General features: G+C 40.5%; 1 protein-coding gene across 1 annotated transcript in view; it reads left to right on the forward strand.

Annotated features, from left to right (window-relative positions):
* The first annotated feature begins 3474 nt into the window (after positions 1 to 3474).
* nup210 (nucleoporin 210) overlaps positions 3475 to 23456 on the forward strand; it is a 58489-nt gene continuing 38507 nt past the window's right edge. The window contains exons 1-13 of the mRNA XM_062540986.1: positions 3475 to 4082; positions 6523 to 6659; positions 7148 to 7279; positions 8527 to 8623; positions 9001 to 9151; positions 17920 to 18052; positions 18551 to 18709; positions 20088 to 20156; positions 20381 to 20487; positions 20886 to 21026; positions 21420 to 21557; positions 21817 to 21972; positions 23046 to 23247. Of these exons, the coding sequence (XP_062396970.1) occupies positions 3910 to 4082; positions 6523 to 6659; positions 7148 to 7279; positions 8527 to 8623; positions 9001 to 9151; positions 17920 to 18052; positions 18551 to 18709; positions 20088 to 20156; positions 20381 to 20487; positions 20886 to 21026; positions 21420 to 21557; positions 21817 to 21972; positions 23046 to 23247 (1795 nt within the window). The 5' untranslated portion in view covers positions 3475 to 3909. The remainder of the gene's footprint in view (positions 4083 to 6522; positions 6660 to 7147; positions 7280 to 8526; positions 8624 to 9000; positions 9152 to 17919; positions 18053 to 18550; positions 18710 to 20087; positions 20157 to 20380; positions 20488 to 20885; positions 21027 to 21419; positions 21558 to 21816; positions 21973 to 23045; positions 23248 to 23456) is intronic.

Genomic DNA, 23456 nt, shown 5'->3' on the forward strand with positions numbered 1-23456 from the left:
CTCTCTCTCCCACTTGTTTCCTGTCTACCTCTTCACTGTCCTATATAATAAAGGCAAAAAGGCCAAAAAATATACTTAAAAAATCCTGAGGTATTTTACTTAACCAGTACAAATACCATGTGAAGTCCTAAGATGATACATGCAGCTCAAACTTGGAATGGTTTGACTTTAATGATATTCCCTTCATAATTACATTACATAATACAAAACAAACTGGCACTGGGAGAGATGCTGAGAATCACTATTGGCTCAATGTTGTGGACATACAGTACATGACATGTGCGCAGATACACACACGCAAGCCACTGTGGATATGTTACTTACAGTAGATATATGGGGAGAATAAGTATTTGAACCCATGCTATAATTGATCTTAATGTTTTAATTTTAAAAAAATAGTAAAATCCAACCTTTAAGGACACCAATTTTCTTTGTGAATGAAAAATGTATTGTAATACGTAAATGTTCTTCCTTAGAATAGGAGAGAATAAGTATTTGACCCCTAGGTTGAATTCTCAAGATTTTTAATATGTTTTTTATTTTTTAAAGGTCAGCTATTTCATGAATCCAGGATACTACTGTATGCATCCTGATAAGTTTCCCTTGGCCTTTGGAATTAATATAGCCCCACATCACCACATACCCTTCACCATAGATTGGCATGGTGTTTTTTAGCTTGTTTAATTTGCATTGAGCTCATTTAAAGATGTCATGCATATTTGTATTCGTTCATCTCCTGTTTATATCAGAACGTTTTTTTGTATTTTGAAAGTACTAAAAAATAGTTTAAAAACAAAAAAAGGTGTGATATCACTTTGTAAACCTTCCTTGTCTGTCTATTCTCTCTATTCCTTCAGTAGGCTACACTGACTGTTGAAGCAAAACTAAGCACTTTTCCTCTATCGCACGCACGCTATTTGTTTATCCAGCAAATAACGATGTCCACAGACAATGTAGAGTATGTTGCATGATTTTGTGACCGTATGATGTAACTCCACCGATGCAAGTCAAATTTATAGTTTCTTATGTCACATTTCAAAAATAACATTATTTTTAGGCACGAAAAACTCTTTACAGTAATTTCCAGCATATAAGCTGCATTGTGTATAAGCCGCAGGACAGTGTTTTATGCAAGTTAAAAGAAACAAAACCATATTAACACCATATTAACAGCCCCTCGTATTAACCTTATAGCTGACGAAATTTTGCTAAATCAATGTGTAAGCCGCGGCTAATAGTCCGGAAATGACGGTAGTGTTGCTTTAACTGGACAGTGTTGGAGAGCAACAGCTTTTCTCTGCCTATATGAGATATACCATAGCATGCAGTCAACAGTCAACAGATGAACTATGCTGACCTGCCAGTTATGTCTCATAGCCTAGGTCAGAGAGGCCCAAAAAGTCACAACTGAACTTTTCAAGCAGTACAGAGTGGAGACAATGCATGCACAGATTGAGTAATGTTGTAGGGCAACTACATAACCGGTTTCATGTGTTCCGCTTAATGTTCTTATAAGGAACTGATCACTAAAGTTCTCAAGAAACTTGAGGTTGGTATGAGGGGGAGTGTATTGTGTGCAACCCAGTTACTTATCTTGCACTGGATCTTCCTGAATCTGAATAGTATGATCACAATGTAAAACATCATCTATTCATTCTACCTCCGCCAAGGAGGTTATGTTTTCATCAGGGTTTGTTTGTATGTTTGTCTGTTTGTTAGATAACTTTTAATAAAGTAATGAATAGATTTTTATGAAATTTTCAGGGAAGGTCTGAAATGATTACATTTTGGGAGTGATCTGTATCACCGTCTGGATTCAGGAGGTGGTTATGCTTTTCACTTGGCGGAGTAATGGAATGCTATACATGTAGGTGTATGTATAGTGGTGGCGATCTGAATAGTTTAGCTTCAAACAATCTAGGAAGTTGATAATAATAATAATAATAATAAAAGTTATTATTACTGCATCCTGATCATTGTGTCCTTAAATATATAGTTAGAGGACAAATACATGATGTCAGAAGCTCATACAGTAACTCACGACAGAAGGAGTCTAGAGGCACATATGTGTTGGAGAAGTTTTGTGGTTTGGAGAGTGAAAACGGGTGACCTGTGGAGCAAGAGAAAGCGGGAGTCGGTGAACGCTAACAACAAGCCAGCGACTTGCAAAAAGCACACAGTATGGACAACGTATTCACCATCACACTACCAGGACCACCCGTACGACATCCAACCAAACTAGTGGCCCGCATGGATAAAAAGATTCTAGCGCTTCAGAATGGCTTCAGGTTTTATAGAAGGTGGAGGTCTGCACTCTCTGAGTGCTTTTCAAGTTTGTTTCTTGTTTTTTTTTTTTTGGAGTCTACATATAAAAAGAGTAGGGCTAAGGGTTATATTTACAGGAATAATGAAACAAATGTAAAATGGCAAGTAAAAAAACGCATGGCGGTAGAAAATATGACCACTGCTCAGTTCTGCACATTCTTTCCACAAAATAAATGATGCTCGTCAACTTCTCTGTATCTCTTATTTGTGCAATTTATATGCATATCTTGCAGCTCATGTGTAAGTGAGTGTGCGCATGTGTGAGTTTGCTTTTGTTTATAAGAGTATGTGTGTGTGTGTGTGTGTGTGTGTGTGTCCATGTGTGTATGTTTGTTTGGATGCGTGTCTGTGTGTGTGTGTTGTGTGGGTGTGTGTCTGTGTGGGTGGATGTATGTGTGTGTGTGTGTGTGTGTGTGGGTGTGTGTGCACATGTGTGTGTGTCTGTGCGTGTGTGTGTACATGTGTGTGTGTCTGTGCGTGTGTGTGTATGTGTGCGTGCATATGTGTGCGTGTCTGTGCATCAGGCTTGTGCAACATTTAGAATTGAATAGAGAATGACTCCTAAATTCAATTATGGAGGCCAACTCTAAAATCCGGAATCCTACAATCCTAAACCAGCAATCCTTATTTCAACACCACCATCTACAAGCCGACAGTTCAGGGGTTTCGGGGGGCCAGCGCGGGGGTGAAATGGCCCCTGGCCGTGGGGCACCAAACTATTTTTTTTCTGTAAAATTATACCGGGGCTGCATGCCCACCATGTTCCATATACGTTTCGATGTCCTGGGAATCATTGACAAAAATTCAGGAGGTATAGGCAAAAAAAATGAGCCTATTGCAAATCAAGCAGCACTTTGTCAACAACACCAACACCAAAAGAAAACGGACTAACTAACCAGACCCTCAACAGACACATCTGCAGTCTTTTATCTAACTGAAACAGGTATCCACAGCTGCCTCTATCACATCACAGTCGCGGCCATGACATGGGAAAATATCTTCCATGGGAAAAAATCATAGAAAAAATGGATGAGGCACTTGTTTACAGACATTAACCAACGCTGTGCCTTTAACAAATAGCCTAATACGAGAATACGATTCAGGAGGCCCTCCTCTTTGTGTGACGACATGCGATTCCCAGCATGCAATAAGCCGCTTCAATACTTTGCAATGGCGGGTATTTCTACAATAAATTCTACTGTAAATATTATTTAAAAACTCCGTAGAGCCGTCTATACTTCTATGACATTTGGAGCAGTAAATTTAGGCGGACAGCCTCAGGTTCATTCATGGAGAATCTTAATGTAACAGAACAGTGTATTAACGAGTCAAAGGTAACAGTTGCTGTCATGCTGTTTGGCAGCAGCAGTCAGCCGGCCGCCCAGTAATTGAAACTTTGTATAGAGTCGGCTATTGAAAAACGTGGTCAAATGTTAATATTGTTTTCTACTGTTTTGGGAAAGGAATGTCGCTGTCGCGCTTGACGAACATTTGAAGGGAGACAGAATCTGAAAATTAACCTGTAATTCTTACATTCTCGCGTTATATTTTCCTTCTCGCCGGTGAACTTGGACGCGATAAGAGATGGCGAATTCACTATTGCAAACAGTCTTCGTTGTGCTCCTCTTATCGGCTAGCATTTTTTACCAAGGAATAAGTGCCTCATCTAAGTTAAATATCCCCAAAGTTTTACTTCCACTGGCTAGAAGCACCAGAATCAACTTTACACTGGAAGCGACCGAAGGATGTTATCGATGGTAAGTGCTCATGTTTATCCCGTAGCCTAGTGGGCTACCTGATTATAGATAGGGGGACTCAGTCATAGGGAAAGTCTGGCACAGTAGCTACATGCCTCACACATGTGTCGGGTGACTGGGTCGTGTGAGGACACTGAATGTGACCCAACGTGGTCTCCACGCCAGACGTTGCGTGTAGGGTAGTCGTCTACTGCCATAAATAAGTCTAAGTCCACCTGTTCTTTCCTCGTCAGTGACATTCTTTTGTCCCACCTGTCAAAATCAGATCATTCAAATCAGGCGAGGGAAATTTGCCTTTTGGCACCCGCACTCTCTCTGCCACACCTGCTTTGATTTCCTGTTGAGCGCGAGACTGCGAGTGCTCATCTGATGCCACAATTCCGACTTTACAGATCCATGCTGTCCTTTTCTAAACATTGTTATTTGGTTGATAGTATGCTCAACTATGTCTACACTATCACAGTTCATTATGTGCACCTTTGTGCTAACAGTAGGCTACTGCATCTTCTGTGTATGTCTACTTGAAAACCAAAGTGGCAATCGCATGGTGGTGTAGTCACATGGTGAAGGTGGCATCCTGTGTGCAGTAGAAGAGCGTGTGCCCATATAACTGGGTCTACATCTGGCCTGTAAACTGCAGGAATTTCTCTGTCTCAGAAAAACTTCACCCTGTTAAACTTGCCCTATTTTCTACTATTAATGAATAATGAAGCTATCCATGTCTTGAAAAGTCATTATAGAGAAACATTGATGACAAAGTGTGGACAAGAAAACCATTGATTTCCCTGAAATTGTTCTTACAGTATTTAGTGATGAGGGTCATTCTGTGTAAAATGAGATGGTCGTTGCTGCACTGTCTCAGTTAAAATATATTGTTAATGTGCCAATATTTCATTTTCAGAGGATTAAAATGGTATGTGGGGTAGGCTAGCGAGTAGGAATATGAAAATCTATGGAGCTCAGTGTGGATATTTAATAGTGTGCGAAGTGCAAATGTTATACTGTAGCCTGGCCACACCCACCTGGATCTTCCTAGTCTGGAATGTCATAGTTTACGTTTCTATTGTATGGCAGATTACCTGCCCAATCCGAGAGGAGAGGGGATGATGCTATAGTCCTTTAGACAAGTCCCTCCACATGGCGGCCATATTGCAACGCTATTTGGGCACTTATCAGGCATCTATTTTGGGCAGAACTGCATGTGCTCAAAACTCACACATTTCTAACCTTGCTCCAGCTGCGCGTTCACAACAACACATGTTTTGCACAATGTGTTTACATGTCAACTTGTGGCAGCAGAAGGGGCGGAATATATGTAAACGACTACCATGATTGCGTTATGATATGAACTAACCCCATTTATTAAATGGTTCTTCACAATGCAAGTAGGCCTACAGTAGAATGCTCCATTGACTTGAATGGGATTTTACCGGTCATTATTTTCTGATAGAGGACCTCTGGGAAAAAAATAATGACCGCTGTCAATGGCAACAGAGTTTGTGCTTCTTTCACAATATCACTCATATCAAAATAAGTACCTTCAGAGCGAAACAAGACCCCTCTGCTTCGTGTCGGGTCGCGGTTCGTTCTGTCGGTACTTATTCTCCCGATAATGACCAGCGTTCTATACATTATCCCTACTCATTTCTATGGGTGATTCTTTGAGTACTACACTGTGTCTCCTCATTAGAAAGTCTATAGTTTCAGAATCAACCTCAGGAACAACATTTAAAATGCATGAGATACAGTGTAATCAAGTACAGTAAGTATTTATCTATGAATGAAACATGATACATCATTGGCACTTTACATGAGATTACTATAAACGGAGCTATTCCCACATTGCTTTTCATGTTCCTACTTTTTACCCCACATACCATTTTATTTTTAGTCATATGAAAATTCCCAAAAATATGTGATCACACCTCGTTTTATCCTTAATATCCTCAAGTGTATTAGTTTCAGAGATCTCAAATATTGGTGCACATTATGAAGTATTGTAGTTGCAGGCAAAATGCAATAACAGTACAAACCTTTAATGGTCCAGTGATACTGAGGATTTGTGTGTCTTCCGTCCTACAAAGTTTGGTCAGGCTCGGAATAAAGCTTTTTAAGATACTAATGCCCAGCTATGGCCCCCATTTTTGATAGTCAAGGGTGAAAAAAATGTTGAAACAATTTGGAATGAAATCAAAAGTTTTTTTTACCTAAACATTATCTAGACAAACTTTGAGCAAAATATGAGACTGTGCAGCAACCATTTTCCTGGATTCTGTTCAATTTGACATGGTATGAACCATGATGCAACATTGTACGTGTCAAGGCATGTGTTTACACTTAGAATCACACTTTTATCGTGGAGTATTTCCAGGTAGTATCGCAACCTATTTTAAAGTGTTACACCACAGATATATGCTTTGACTTGTTTCTTGCCTTGCAGGTCGTCAAACAGGCCTGAGGTTGCCAGCATTGAAGCACTAGATGCTGATGATCGGCATTGTTCCCAGAAGGCCGTTCTTCAGGCACGCTCTACCCAGCCCGCCAGACTGACCAGTATTATCTTAGCTGAGGACATCTGTGAGTTTGTTTGTGTGTGTGTGTGTGTGTGTGTGTAATGCAGAATTCGTATCCTTTTGCTGCAGATATGTCTTGACTCATGCTTGCATCTCTAGTTTTGTTTTACTTTTTTGTACAGCAGCTAACCTTCAGTTCTAAACTGAATACCTAGTTAAACAGAGATGCCTTCCCAACAATCACATCTATCCCATAAATAAATGGCCTTCTTAGTAAGAGTGTGCAATAGAGAAAATACATCTCTCTAGAGAAGACATTGTCCATGGACTCATAAGTAAAAAAATAAATAAATACAGAAAACAGTTGCAATTGCCTATCAGTAATACAATTCCATTAGTTTACTGTATGTCTAATCAATGGTATCAAAGTAATGCCAGACCTACTGTATTTGCAGGCCTACTGATAATGGTGAACTGTTGTAATGGTGTGGTATTGGTTTTGTGCACATATTATGACTGCTTGTTTTATAGCTGCATGTGTTCTTCCCTTAGTGACTGGTCAGGTCCTGCGCTGTGATGCAATCGTGGACGTTATCAATGAGATTCAGATTGTGTCCACCACACGAGAACTGCACCTGGAAGACTCGCCTTTAGCACTGAAGATCCATGCCATTGACTCAGAGGGTAGGTTCCTCTTACCTGTCTCTATTGTTCCTTTTTGGAACCCCATGCACCTGCCAGGCCATGATTTGTTGATCCAATGGCCAGTCTGACAGTCGGTTGGCCCTGGTTTGATTCATGAATCTGCCATTGTGAGTCTGTGTTGCTTTGGATGAAAGCATTTTGCTGAATACCTGTCATCTTTAACTTTAATGCAGTGTTAACTTATACAGGTCTGTACATTTTCACTTGTCAGATTTGATGTGACTAAAGACCTTAGTAGACCTTAGAGACAAATGTAGTACCCCAAGGGAAAGGCTTTTTGCATTTTCCTCAGGACTGGTCAAACGGGTATGTCTCTTTCTTGGTCTGTGTTTGGGAAGTCACCTTGTACTAGTTTAACCCTGATTCACTCTGTCACCTTGAGGCTCGGTTTAGTGTGTTTTCTTTGTCCGTCTTTTTTTCCTCTTCTCTCAAACCTGTCTGTACAATGGAGCAGCTACTTAATCCTCTGATGACTGACTTCTCTCATGATTGCTCTCCAAGTTGAACTTGGAAGAGTTTGTATACTTTGCACTCAAAGCTTGGATCTTGGACAGCTTGATCAGATGGTCCAAAAAACGCTGCAAATTTTGTGAAAATATCTTGATTCAATTGTGTTGTTCAGGCCTAGTAGCAGACTATGGCTATAGTGTGGCATTGTGCCCCATCAATCATGGCGTCTGGTGAGACTCCCGTTAGTCTGGCATCTGTTTGCCTTGTGTCGCTTAACGTTACGTAAATTCTTCGTTTGATCTTCGTCTAAGTCGTAGTCATATTTCATGTTTACATTCACTACTGGGTGTGGCTTGGTTAAACAGTCCTTTCACCGCCTCTTTGTGCTGTACCAACACCTTTCAGCTGTGTCAACAATGGGAGCTAATAAGCTATTGTACCAACAAGATCAACCATGCTGCTTGAATAGGACTTATTTTCATTGACTGATGTTTAACACTTGTAGTAGCACCAACATTCTGTGGTTGATGTTTTTAGGAAGGTCCCACCTTTGGAAGTTTTAGAATATCTTACCTGCATAGATTCATTTAAAAACATATTTAAGCTTTTTATAGCACACAATGTGCTGGCCATTAAATAGCCTTAGTTGCTGAAATGGCTTTAAATTAGATAAACATACAAACAAACAAACAAGCAAGCAAGCAAGCAAATTGCCTGTAGTAGGTTTCTTCTTGTCTGTCACTGAGCCGCTGTATCTGACTCATGTGTGTCTGCAGGCAACACTTTCAGTACCCTGGCCGGCCTGGTGTTTGACTGGACCATTGTGAAGGATGCGGAGACAGCCTCCTTTTCTGACGTCTACTCCTCACTACGGTATGATTGATGGCATCTGAAATGACAAAATATCCATAAATCTGTGCCATTAAGACAAGAGGATAAGGATGGATAACTGTGGAGACAGACATGAGACGATTTTTTATCTTTGTGTTAAATATGTTTGTGCTCCTCTCTACTTCATGTATGAGCCATAAGGCAATGAACTAATTAACTTGACTCTTTCTGAAGGTCAACACCATCTCAGTGCTGCTACGCTGCTATTGTTTGTGTTTGATTTGAACAATCCAATCTTTTCATAGCCTTAAGCCTTTCAATCAGAGTATTCTCATTCTTGGGGTGGGCTGGTTGTACGGTAATCGGCTCTGTTTGTGTGGTGATGCATACAGTACATAATCGTTTTCTTTTGTCTTCAGAGTTCTCAAATTTTCTGAATCAACATACACTCCTATGAACTACATCTCTGAGATGGAGCGGGTTGGAAGACAGGGAGATATGATCTTGGTGTCTGGCATCAAAACTGGACATGCGAAGCTGAAAGCCAAGATTCAAGAACCTCTCTACAAGGTCAGTTGTAGTAGTTTGATTTCGACTTCAGTGTCATCCTCCCTCTAACCTCAGCATAATCTTTCTCTCATAAAAAACATTTCTAGGAATTTGTGAGTGCAACGATTGTGTGGTGACATCATGTTATTGCACACATTTTGCATTTCCTAGGCCCTCTCTCCCACACCCCTACCCACCCCACCTCTCCCCTACCCACCCCACATTCCTTATTAGAGGGGATGCATCCCCTCTATTGAAATCCGGTCGCTTCTTATTACAGTGCATGGAAATGCACTGTATTGTTATTCCTAGGCTTTTTCTTTTTATTATTTTTATTATTATTATTCTTCCAGGCCCTAATTTGACTTGAACCACTTATCGTAGGAACTTGGTTCAAACTTTGTCACGTAGCTCTTGCATCAAATTTTCAGTCTATTACTTTTCATACTTTTACGACTTTTACTTTTTGAGATACTAAATAAAAACTAAACTTAATTTTGCCATAGACTTAACATTGGCTTTGTGACATCATAATTAGCTTTTAAAGAAATAGAATGGAATCAACTTTGCCAGTGTTCTCTCACTGACTTCAGCAACTTCAATGGAACTTCATCTCTGTGTGTCTCTCCATTGAACTGGATAGCTCACTTGTCATCCCCACTTTCTTTGACTTCTTTTTCTTCACTTCCTCTCACTTTCTGTATCACTCCCTCTATTTCTCCCAATTTCAATAACTTTTTCAAACTATATTTAAAATAACACTTTTTATAGCAAAGCAACCACTATAATTACTTAGTAACAACCTAGCAACCACTTCCATAATTACACCCTGGCAACCGCCTTAGCAACCCACTTGATTTCCCTAGCAACCAATGTGATTTCCCTAGCAACCAACCTTGAAACCACTTTTTATAGAATAGTAACCACTTTATTTAGCCTAGCAACACCATAGTAATCACTTTAATTACCCTAACATAATCCTAACAATAACTTTCCATGCACTGGTATTTCCTTCAGGAAATGCTTTTCTAGTTACAGTGCATGGAAATGCACTGTATTGTTATTCCTAGGCTTTTTCTTTTTATTACAGTGCATGAAAATGCACTGTACTGTTCTTCCTAGGCTTTTTATTACAGTGCATGAAAATGCACTGTACTGTTCTTCCTAGGCTTTTTCTTATTATTCTTCTTCTAACGCAGCCAATTCAGCTTCAACCGCTTAACGTAGAAACACCATTCAAATTTTGCCGCGTAGGTCTTACTTACGCGATGTGGGCTTTGTATTTTTCAACTTTGTAACTTTTATACTTTTTAAACTATTAGTTAAAAACTATTACAATTTCCCCCATAGACTTAACATTGCTCATTATGACATCACGGCAGCAATTAGAATCTTACTCCAGCTGGTCAGCCACCTGGGCACCAACTGTCAGTTTCTCTCAGGCTAGAGCATACAATCTCATACAAGTGCATACAATCTCTCTGAAGACTACATATTCTGTTCCCCTGTATCCTCTGCGCACAACAGTATCAAAATAAGTCCTCCTAATTCCATCCAACTTTATATCCATTCATCTTCTTCAAACCATTCACTCATCCACCCATTCTAAACAGTCTGCCTATCAACATCAATTAGACGCTCTACATTCAACTTTTAAACAATCTACTCTGTCTCAGGCTGGCTCTCTTAAGACTAGCCAGTTAAATTGATTACACCTGTATCTGTATCCACTACTCTCAGTAGAGAGCTGTGTCTCTCCATTCTACAAGAATATAAGGCACATTCCATCCAACATTCTATCCATTCATCTTCTTCAGACCATTCACTCATCCACCCATTAAACTGTCTATCAACATCCATTAAACAATCTGTCTATCAACATCCATTAAACTCTCTGTCTATCAACATTAATTAGACTATCTACATTCAACTTTTAAATTATTTACTCTGTCTTAGGCTTTAAGAGTACACTGGCTCTCTTAAGACTAGCCAGTTAAATTGATTACACCTGTGTCAACTACTCTCAGAGAGCTGTATCAGTGTCTCTCTTAACAAGAATATAAGGCACATTCCATCCAACCTTCTATCCATTCATCTTCTTCAGACCATTCACTCATCCACCCATTAAACTGTCAATCAATATCTATTAAACAATCTGCCTATCAACATCCATTAAACATTCTGTCTATCAACATTAATTAGACTATATACAACTTTTAAAGTATTTACTGTGGGTCCCTCTCAAGCAGCGTTTATATGTCCTGTTTCACTACTTCCTCTGTCCACAACTGTTTCAAAATAAAGGTCCTCACTGCAATAATACACTATTAAATCATTTAACCACTGAAACTACTCAACTATTGAACTGTTCAACCATTCTAACTGTCAGTTATCATCCACTATGCCTCCAGTCAACTACATGAAACCTCCATGTACCTAGCAACCAACATAGCAACTATTAAAATTAAGTGTTTATGACCGTTTCCATAGCAACCAACATGATTATACTGCAGTAACTTCTTGTTTCCTGATAGTGGCCACCATGGATACCCTAGCAACAAATGTTTCAAAATAAAAGTCCTCACTAGCAAGTTAGCTAGTTAGCATGGTTAGCATAGTTAGCATTGTTAGCATAGTTAGCATTTTTAGCATAACTGCAAAAAATCATCAACTAAGTTAGCTAATCAACCTGGTTAGCATTGTTAGCAAATTTAGCATTGTTAGCATAGTTAGCATTTTAGCATAACTGCTAGAAATCATCGGTTAAGTTAGCTAATCAACCTGGTTAGCATTGTTAGTAAAGTTAGCATTCCTAGCATAATAAGCATTTTTAGCGTAACTGCTAGAAATCATTAGCTAAGTTAGCTAATCAACATTTTAACATGAATAGAAATCATTAGTTAAAGGGTCACTGCACCCTAAAATAGGTTTTTTGAGCTGTTGATTGATTGAAATTACTCATAAGTGGTGAACTGTACTATTACCAGGGTTAATATTGACAAAAATCGTGTTTCTCGACAAAAGTAACATTTTGTCTGATTTTGTATTGGAGATATTGCTCTCTCGCGCATACTACCGTTTGAAAACATGCCATGGCATGTTGGTCCAAAATACTATTGGAATGCTGACGTTGTCCTGCACTTCTAGTCCGACACTACGTCACCGGGTCGTTACAAATTAGGACTGAAACGCCTGCTGCCCTGATTAGCCTACCTGTGATAAGCCATGTCTGCAGCACTCATTCCCAGATTGACACGAAATCACCATGATTGATTGGTTGCAGCAATGCTGCACTCTCTCTCCAAATTTCAGAACGTCTCGCCCATTTTGAAAGCCGTTTTCAGAAATGTGAAGTGGGTGGAGTTATGGGGTGAAGTGACTCTTTAAGTTAGAACTGGAACGTTTCATCTTTAAACGGTCTACCTTCACACTATCAACTCTCTGTAAACTATGCAACCACCATGTTTACCCTAGCTACACCTTAGTAACCATATCTACATTATCTATCTATTTTTGCATTTTCATGCACTGGTAATTCCTTGGAATTGCATTTCTAGTTAAACTTCTTCTTCTAACGCTCGCAATTCAGCTTCAACCGTTTAACGTAGAAACTTCATTCAAACGTTGTTGCGTAGGTCTTGCTTATGCCATGTGTGCTTTGTATTTTTCAACTTTGTAACTTTTATACTTTTTGAACTATTAAATAAAAACTATTAACAATTTCCCCATAGACTTAACATTGCTCATTATGACATCATGGCAGCAATTAGAATGTTACCCCAGCTGGTCAGCCACCTGGGCACCAACTGTCAGTTTCTCTCAGGCAAGCATACAATCTCTCTGAAGACTACATATTCTGTTCCCCTGTATCCTCCGCGCACAACAGTATCAAAATAAGTCCTCCTAATTCCATCCAACTTTATATCCATTCATCTTCTTCAAACCATTCACTCATCCACCCATTCTAAACAGTCTGCCTATCAACATCAATTAGACGCTCTACATTCAACTTTTAAACAATCTACTCTGTCTCAGGCTGGCTCTCTTAAGACTAGCCAGTTAAATTGATTACACCTGTATCTGTATCCACTACTCTCAGTAGAGAGCTGTGTCTCTCCATTCTACAAGAATATAAGGCACATTCCATCCAACATTCTATCCATTCATCTTCTTCAGACCATTCACTCATCCACCCATTAAACTGTCTATCAACATCTATTAAACAATCTGTCTATCAACATCCATTAAACTCTCTGTCTATCAACATTAATTAGACTATCTACATTCAACTTTTAAATTATTTACTCTGTCTCAGGCTTTACTGGCTCTCTTAAGACTAGCCAGTTAAATTGATTACACCTGTATCAACTACTCTCAGAGAGCTGTATCAGTGTCTCTCTTAACAAGAATATAAGGCACATTCCATCCAACCTTCTATCCATTCATCTTCTTCAGACCATTCACTCATCCACCCATTAAACTGTCAATCAATATCTATTAAACAATCTGCCTATCAACATCCATTAAACATTCTATCTATCAACATTAATTAGACTATCTACATACAACTTTTAAAGTATTTACTGTGGGTCCCTCTCAAGCAGCGTTTATATGTCCTCCCTCGCTCCTCGATCCTCAATGATCTACATAAAGAAAGATAGAAGAAGGGCTAGACTATCCCATTGTTGCCGCTCCATCATTCTTTATGTAGATCAGTGAGGAGCGAGGGAGGATGTGTAAACGCTATATGAGAGGCACCTTCTGTCTCAGGCTTTAAGCATACAATCTCATTAAGACTACAGATCCTGTTTCCTCTTCCACTTCCTCTGTCCACAACTGTTTCAAAATAAAGGTCCTCACTGCAATAATACACTATTAAATCATTTAACCATTGAAACTACTCAACTATAGAGATTGAGAACGTGACGTAAAACGCAACGCATTTTGGGAATAGGTGGCCCAAAATTAAGTTGTTTTACTGACGTGCGGGAACAACGAAGTGCAGTTGTCGAAATGCCGTTTACCTGCGGTGTTATAAAATTCAATAGAGTAACATGAAGCTTATCTTTTATAGTTTTCCAGCGTGGAAAAATAATAGTATACGTCATGTTTCAGAGGTGACAAAAAGGCGAGGAATGGCTTGGATAGCAGCACTAAGGAAGCGCGAGATTATAACTGTTTTTCACACAATTTTTTCACGCTTAGTTTTCATTATTATCATGCCAGATCATAGACCCAGACCCACTAGTTTACATGGGCTGGCATCAGGCGAGCCAAACCTACCCATAATGCTTTGTGTTTTGATGACTTTGGTCACATGTCTTAGCGATCTCTATTGAACTGTTCAACCATTCCAACTGTCAGTTATCATCCACTATGCCTCCAGTCAACTACATGAAACCTCCATGTACCTAGCAACCAACAGAGCAACCATTAAAATTAAGTGTTTATGACCGTTTCCATAGCAACCAACATGATTATACTGCAGTAACTTCTTGTTTCCTGATAGTGGCCACCATGGATACCCTAGCAACAAGTGTTTCAAAATAAAAGTCCTCACTAGCAAGTTAGCTAGTTAGCATGGTTAGCATAGTTAACATTGTTAGCATAGTTAGCATTTTTAGCATAACTGCAAAAAATCATCAACCAAGTTAGCTAATCAACCTGGTTAGCTTTGTTAGCAAATTTAGCATTGTTAGCATAGTTAGCATTTTAGCATTACTGCTAGAAATCATCGGTTAAGTTAACTAATCAACCTGGTTAGCATTGTTAGTAAAGTTAGCATTGCTAGCATAATAAGCATTTTTAACGTAACTGCTAGAAATCATTAGCTAAGTTAGCTAATCAACATTTTAACATGAATAGAAATCATTAGTTAAGTTAGAACTGGAACGTTTCATCTTTAAAATGTCTACCTTCACACTATCAACTCTCTGTAAACTATGCAACCACCATGTTTACTCTAGCTACACCTTAGTAACCATATCTACATAATCTATCTATTTTTGCATTTTCATGCACTGGTAATTCCTTGGAATTGCATTTCTAGTTATTTTTATTATTATTATTCTTCCAGGCCCTAATTTGACTTGAACCTCTTATCGTAGGAACTTGGTTCAAACTTTGACACGTAGCTCTTGCATCAAATTTTCAGTCTATTACTTTTCATATTTCTATGACTTTTACTTTTTGAAATATTAAATAAAAACTAAACTTAATTTTGCCATAGACTTAACATTGGCTTTGTGACATCATAATTAGCTTTTAAAGAAATAGAATGGAATCAACTTTGCCAGTGTTCTCTCACTGACTTCAGCAACTTCAATGGAACTTCTTCTCTGTGTGTCTCTCCATTGAACTGGATAGCTCACTTGTCATCCCCACTTTCTTTCGCTTCTTTTTCTTCACTTCCTCTCACTTTCTCTATCACTCTCTCTATTTCTTCCAATTTTGATAACTTTTCAAAACTATATTTAAAATAACACTTTTTATAGCAAAGCAACCACTATAATTACTTAGTAACAACCTAGCAACCACTTCCATAATGACACCCTGGCAACCACCTTAGCAACCAATTTGATTTCCCTAGCAACCAACGTGATTTCCCTAGCAACCAACCTAGTAACCACTTTTTATAGAATCGTAACCACTTTATTTAGCCTAGCAACACCTTAGTAATCACTTTAAGTACCCTAGCATAACCCTTGCAATGACTTTCCATGCACTGGTATTTCCTTCAGGAAATGCTTTTCTAGTTACAGTGCATGGAAATGCACTGTATTGATATTCCTTCGTTTTTTCTTTTTATTTTTATTTTTATTATTATTCTTCCAGGCCCTAATTTGACTCTAACCGCTTATCGTAGGAACTTGGTTCAAACTTTGTCACGTAGCTCTTGCATCAAATTTTCAGTCTATTATTTTTCATATTTCTATGACTTTTACTTTTTGAGATATGAAATAAAAACTAAACTTAATTTTGCCATAGACTTAACATTGGCTTTGTGACATCATAATTAGCTTTTAAAGAAATAGAATGGAATCAACTTTGCCAGTGTTCTCTCACTGACTTCAGCAACTTCAATGGAACTTCTTCTCTGTGTGTCTCTCCATTGAACTGTATAGCTCACTTGTCATCCACTTTCTTTCACTTCTTTTTCTTCACTTCCTCTCACTTTCTCTATCACTCTCTCTATTTCTTCCAATCTCAATAACTTTTTAAAACTATATTAAAATAACACTTTTTATAGCAAAGCAACCACTATAATTACTTAGTAACAACCTAGCAACCACTTCCATAATGACACCCTGGCAACCACCTTAGCAACCAATTTGATTTCCCTAGCAACCAACCTAGTAACCACTTTTCATAGAATAGTAACCACTTTATTTAGCCTAGCAACACCTTAGTAATCACTTTAAGTACCCTAGCATAATCCTTGCAATGACTTTCCATGCACTGGTATTTCCTTCAGGAAATGCTTTTCTAGTTATTATTATTATTCTTTTTACCTTTTTGTGCGCGCTATTCAGCTCGAACCGCTTAACGTACAAACTTGGTTGAAACACCGTTCCGTAGATCTTCCAAATATCTACTAGACAATCTATTTGACATTTTTGAGAAGTTTATACTTTTTGAGATATTTGTAATTAAAAGTGTATTTTTCCCCCATAGACTTTAATGGAGAATGTGATGTCATAATGAGCCAGAACTCTCAGTTCCCAGTCTAGTTAGAACACTGCCCTGTGAATCCAACTGTCACTTTTAATCAAAGATTCTAGAACAGAGTTCCACTATAGAATCTTTGCCTTTAAGCATACAATCTGGCTCTCCCTGAACTACACATAGTATAGAAGTGTTTCCTGTGTGTCAAAATAAAAGTCTACCCAGCAGATTGCATCCCCTCGTGTAATTCCTCGGGAATTGCATTTCTAGTTTCATTTGAAGTCAGAGTAATTGAGACCGAGCTCGGCTGAATTTATTTCCTGCACAATGGCAGCCTGTGGCTGTGCACACACACACACACACACACACGGCCCCTTGAGACGTCGGGAGGGCTATAAATAGCATCTGGAGCCTGCGTAAGGGCGACGGCTCCTCAGTCAGCTTCAGTGGTGCTGATGCTGGTGCTGATGCTGATGGCGGTGCTGTGCTGGTGTCTGACGGGTGGAGAATGAGATGGAGGGGAGCGGCGTCTCCACAGGTGGAGATGTCATCTGACTGGCATGACATCAGCAATATGAAACCGACTTAATCCTATAGATCAAGCATGAAATAGATGACATACACGGTTGCCTTTTTTAATGGCTTGAAGCTGGATATTATTGACTCTTGTGCATGTGTGTGTGTGTTTGTGTGTGTATAAGTTCTTCAAATACAAAAATGTATGTTTTCCAAGCAACATACAGTATTATGAGTCATGATTTATTCATGTTATGTCATTTTGTTTGTATTTAGCCATTCACTTCTGAAAGGCAGGTTGATATTTTTTATATTGATATTTTAATTTAACATAGCACATTCTCATTGCTACTCAAAAGGTGATTCTTAAAAGTAGTCTAACTGCCGAAATTCCCCAACTATTAGACCCAGCCTATACTATGATTTAGCTAAATTTCTTCAGCAATGAGGTCAATAGACAGGGGCAGTTAATATGGTATATATGGTTTTGTTTCTTTTAACTTGCATAAAACACTGTCCTGCGGCTTATACACAATGCGGCTAATACACGGGAAATTGTTGTATGAAAAGCTTCTTCAATGGAATGTCTGTCTTCCTTGTCTGTGTAGGACGTAGATCCAGCAGAGGTGAGACTTCTGATCCTGGAGAACATCCTTTTGAACCCTGCGTCCGTCATCTACCTCCTTGCTGGCACGTCCATAAGATATAAAGTCCAGAAGATCCGACAAGGAAAACTCACAGGTGGGCTTTAGGCTGATGTCTCTTTATGATTATGGTATTTAGCAGACAGAGTGCCTCCAGAGTGGCAAAACGTTTCAGCCATGAGGCTGTTCTCAATGCTCGAGGAAAAAGTTTGCTTTTTTTTGTGCACACTTTTTCTGCTTTTTCTTGAGATCTTTTGTGTTTTGATGCACCTGTTTAAAAAATGACTTATCATCTAGAGCGCAACAGTGCATCCCTACCTTTTTAGATATCAACAGATTTGATTTCATCACCTTGCATTGTTTGACTCCCTAAGAAAAGGAAAAAAGGTTGCACTATGCATATAAATGCATATATGTTTATATGCAAAGTGCAACCTTTTTTCCTTTTCTTAGTAAACATATAAGTTTGGTCTACAGTGTAGCACTCTCAAAAACAAACCAAGAGACTGAGTGAAGTCTGCTCCTACCATACAAATTGTTTAACTCCCTCCCTGATTTTTTTTTCTTCCTCCTCTCTTCCTCCTCTCTGTTGTAGAGCTGTCCATGCCCTGTGACCAGTACGAGCTGAGCCTGAGGAACAGCGTTCTGAGTGGCGGAGAGAACCCGGACCTCCCCGTGGCCACGCTGGATCAGAGCACATCCCACGTCCACGCCGTCCAGCTGGGCTACACCAACATCGTGCTCGATCACAAGAGTATCCTTCACACAGACTGCTGGCGACTACGCCACTCCGTTTCGGCACTGTCTCTGTGTTTTGTAAAGAGCTTTGGGTTGCACTAAGTGCACGTTAAATGCGCTATAGAAATAAAAATTACTTTACTTTACTTTACTTTACAGACGCCTGTCTTGTCATACAGGGGGGGGGGGGGGGGGGGGGGGCAATTAATATGGTGTTAATATAGTTTTGTTTCTTTGAACTTGCATAAAACAGTGTCCTGCGGCTTATATGCGGGAAATTACTGTACTTTTACGAGCACTGTTGAACAAAAGCATTGAGCTGACGGCGTCAGTATTAAATTACACAGACTTGCATATTCTTTGGAATGTAGGAAACTGCATTTGAGGCCTTTGTTTACAATAAAAGATGTGTTTGCTTTTCTGTACTTCTGAAAAGATGCGGTGCCAATTTAAAAAGGGACACATTTAAGTTTAATTTCAGTGCTGGTTGCACCCTTTGGAAATAAGAAGAGAGCAAACCATTCCCAGACCCATTCTCAATCTCCGTTGAGATTTCAGAAGCGGTCTGGTGTCAGCCAGGATAACTGTGCCATGCTTTCATCATAATGCCTACATCACAGTGTCAGGTTGAGTGATGTTTGCGACCTTGCATTCATCCTTTAACAGAATAACAACACGGTGATAAGTGATGTACACCTTTGGTGCAGACGCAAGTGTGTGTGTGTGTGTGTGTGTGTGTGTGTGTGTGTGTGTGTGTGTAGATGTATCTGTTAGTAAAGGCAACATGCCAGCGATGTTGAAGTTGGTGTATCTATGATAAGCATATGCACAGAGTGATAAACATACACACGTGCATTGTGAGCCTGCAGTTTTGCATGATAAGATAAGAGACCACATGTGGGGAGATGTTTAGCTGTAAGTGCAGACACGGAGGGGAAAGGGGGGGGGGGGTGCGGTTGATGCATTGTGGGTGAGGATTTAGATGGGATAAGGGGAATTACAGGCGAGGTTGTTTTCCTCTCCATTGCTGCAGAGCGGTTATCTGCATGCAGGGCTGTGTAAACTTGGAAGGAAATGTGAGCTCGCAGGTCCTAATCTGACGAAATCGATCGCGACAACACTTTTCTTTCTCTCTCTCTCTCTTTCTTTCTCCCTCTTTCTCTCTCTCTCTCTCACACACACACACACACACACACTCACACACACAGAGAGAGAGAGATACGCACATTCACATAGGCATGTATGTGCGCACACACACACACACTTACCAGTTGGTCCAGAAATGGCCTTAAATTGTTGGGGGAACTGAAGGCTTCGACTCCCAGCGAGTCTCTCCCTCCCTCTGTCCACCTAATGCTCTGTGACAGCTCTTTCCCTTAACCGTGGCTGTGCAGGCCTTGGTATGCAGGGGGTTTCGCGTCTCCCCAACAGCACCCTGTACGTCGTGGAGCCAGGATACTTGGGTCTGTCTGCCTCCCTGTTCTGCGCTTTCACACTGCTTAGAGCTGGTTGCATCAGCCCATGTGACTGTTGTGTTGTGCGGTGCAATCCAGCATTTTACAAAATGCATTTTTAATACAGAAATCTGACAACTGCTTGTACTAAGCATTTATTTGGTGCGTCTGTTGAGAAATGAGCGGCTGTTTCATCACATCATTTGAATTCTTCTTCTTTGTTTGTTTTCCAGGCTTCAAAATCAGCCCAGGCGATGTTTGGGTGCTGGAGACGGGAAGAGTCTATGAGATCTTCATTGAAGTGTTTGATAAGTCCAGCAACAAAGTTTATTTGTCTGATGTAAGTCTACGTTAGGCTATTATTTGTGCGGGTTGGGAGTGGAAGCGTTGCAATATCTGTAATGAGACTTCTGTATTATTATTATTATTTGTTTCTTCAAAAGCATCAGTGAGGCATAAAAAGTTGATGTGAAGCAGACCAATCCTTTTTAAAAGTTTTGTTGAATAACTAAAAATCATCTGAACGTTTATAAACCCCATCGATTTTGGAACTCCTTTCTTGTCTTGCTAGGTAGTTTCTTCCCATAATGTTTGAACATTTATTTTTTAGTGTTTGTTAGGAATTGTTGGTAATTAAATGGTTTTGCCTGCCTGGCTTTTGTTTGTTCCATTTCTAGTTTAATGAGAAGCTGTTTGGATGTTTAAATGTTGGGTCATTTGTTTGTCTCCTGTTTACAGAATGTCCGGATAGACACAGTTTTCCCTGAGCAGTACTTTAAGGTGCTGGAATCTTCTCTGAATGGATCGCACCATCGGGTGCAAGCTGTGAGAAATGGCCAGGCGGTCATTGATGGCATCCTGAAATCTGTTGTTGATCCGGTGAGTCCTGGATGCAATTTCATGCTTGCTCATTACAATGTCTGTCCGTTCAACTCCTATAGGTTTTGACTTTTCTTTTCTTTTGTGCTTTCTGTTGCATTTCCTGTTGTTCATAGATTAGTCTGTGTCCACTGCCCAGGCTTTGATTGGTTTTGGCCAGTTATATTATGCTCCATATTATGAACTGGAGAAGTACTACCCCTGTTTACTTCAGTGGCCGACGCTAGGCTTCACATCCCTCAGTGGGCGCCTTGATGATTATCTGCCTCTAATTTTGCTAGCTGCAGGCATGTGATCTGGGAAGACTGCACACTCTTGAGTGCTTGGCATCTTGTTTTTGTTAATGCCCAGGTCTGACCCATGTTATTTGTAATGCTTTTTTTTTTGTCTCAGGAGGGGGTCATCCATGAACTCCCTAACCCAGTGCGCAATGAACAGGATGTGGAGATCTACGACCCCATAGTCCTCACCCCCAGCATTCTGACGTTTCCGTGGCAACCCAAAGAGGGGGCGTACCAGTACACTATTAAGGTACTTATTAGAACTATTAAGAGGTCTGTCAGCAGCCTTTCCCACACGCCATGTTTGACGATCCTCAGGGCAGTTGGATGCAGATGATTCCTCCCCATAACTCTGGAATTGTTTTGCGCTCTGAAATTGGATGTTTCTCTGATGTGTGCAAACTCCATTATTTTCTGAATTGCTAAGTGTTGCCTCACTTCCTTTAATGGGCTCATTGTGTTCCACATTCTGTTGGCTTTTCTAATCATGCTGGTGATTAAAATTACAGGCTACTGGAGGGAGCGGAAACTTCACTTGGACGTCCTCGAACTCTGCCGTTGCCACGGTGACGGTGAAAGGCGTGATGACCACCATAAGTGACATAGGCATGAGCGTGATCTACGCCCGCGACGTGCGAAACTCGCTGCACTTCGGAGACATGAGGGTGAGCCTTCAGGATGTGGGGTGGAAAGGGGTCACACAACTGGGATCTATACCCTCACTGATGGAGATGTGTTGCTTTGCAATGAAACAATGTGTTGCTTGAGATGAAAGCTGCTAAATGAAGTTGAATAACTTCTCTCTCAGTCTCTTTCTCTCTCTCTCTCTCTCTCTCTCTCTCTCTCTCTCTCTCTCGCTTGTTTACTCTCTTGCTTGCTCCCTAATCTCTGCAAACCAGACATTTTTGAACAAATTCTTCTCTGGGCAACAATGGGAGCATTTTGGCTTAAATGTGGGTGGACTCAAACAATGTGACTGTGAGCCAGAAACGTCTTTAACTTTTTGTGAAGTGGTGGGTGGTATTTAGAAGGTCCCAGTACAGTGACTGGGGCTCTGTGCTGTATACAGATACCGTCCTCTTCACACGAGACATTTAAACTGAGGTCCCGACTCAAAGTGATAAAAAAAGTTATAAAACATCCCAAGGCAGGGGGGGGGGGGGTTGGTTCTCTGGTGTCCTGGCTACAATTCCAGCCTGGCTCATTGAAGCTGGTCCCCCTAATCCCCACCCTAGTGTGATTGGTTCTTTCACTCATTCCCTCTAGTTGATGTGTGGTTAGAGCTCTGGTGGGTAATAGCTGCTGTACTTCACCCAGGTGGGTGCTGTAGTATGTGGCCTCTGTGAAACTAAGAATGAGATTTTAGTTTTGCCATTCATCACCCAGGTGGGTGCTGGAAAATGTGGCCTCTGCAACACTAAGAATGAGATTTTAGTTCTGCCATGCATCACCCAGGTGGGAGCTGTAATATGTGGCCACTGTGAAACTCAGAATGAGGTTTTAGTTCTGCAGTTCTATCCATCCGAAGTGAGTCCATCAAGAAAAACAAATTAGAACTCCGTTGTTTTTAACGGAGCAAAGCCCACTAGAAACGTCTGCCGCGCAGGGTTAGGAAAACCGTTCTAAGGCCCACACTGCGCCGGTCTTCACACTTCTCTTTCTCATTTTATTTATTTCTCCCTCTCCCTCTCCCTCCCTCCCTCCCTTCTTCCCTCCCTCCCTCCCTCTCTCCATGCAGGTGTACGTGGTGGAGCCGGTGGGGATGGAGTTCAGCGCGTGCGCGGTGGAGGCCCGCGTGGGTGTGGTGCTAGACCTGCCGCTGCGGATCTTCGGCCTGCTGGACGTGGGGGGGGGCGAGGAGCGCGCCGTGCTCAGCGACTGCTCCCACTTCCAGCTGCAGGTGCAGACGGAGACGCAGGGCGTCTTCCAGATGCTGGAGGGTGAGGACGCCGCCAAGTACCGCAGAGACACGCATACAGTACACAAGCATGTGTGCACAAGCGTGCACAAGTGTGTGTGCACACATCTTCGCCTCGCTATGCATGCTTTCACTGAGATGAGCTTCTGATGATTGAGTGTTGGTGTGTGTTGTGTGTGTTGTGTGTGTGTGTGTGTTGTGTGTGTGTGTGTTTCTTCTCTCTCTTACACG

This window comes from Sardina pilchardus, chromosome 7 (assembly GCF_963854185.1).
Source record: "Sardina pilchardus chromosome 7, fSarPil1.1, whole genome shotgun sequence".
NCBI lineage: Eukaryota > Metazoa > Chordata > Actinopteri > Clupeiformes > Clupeidae > Sardina > Sardina pilchardus.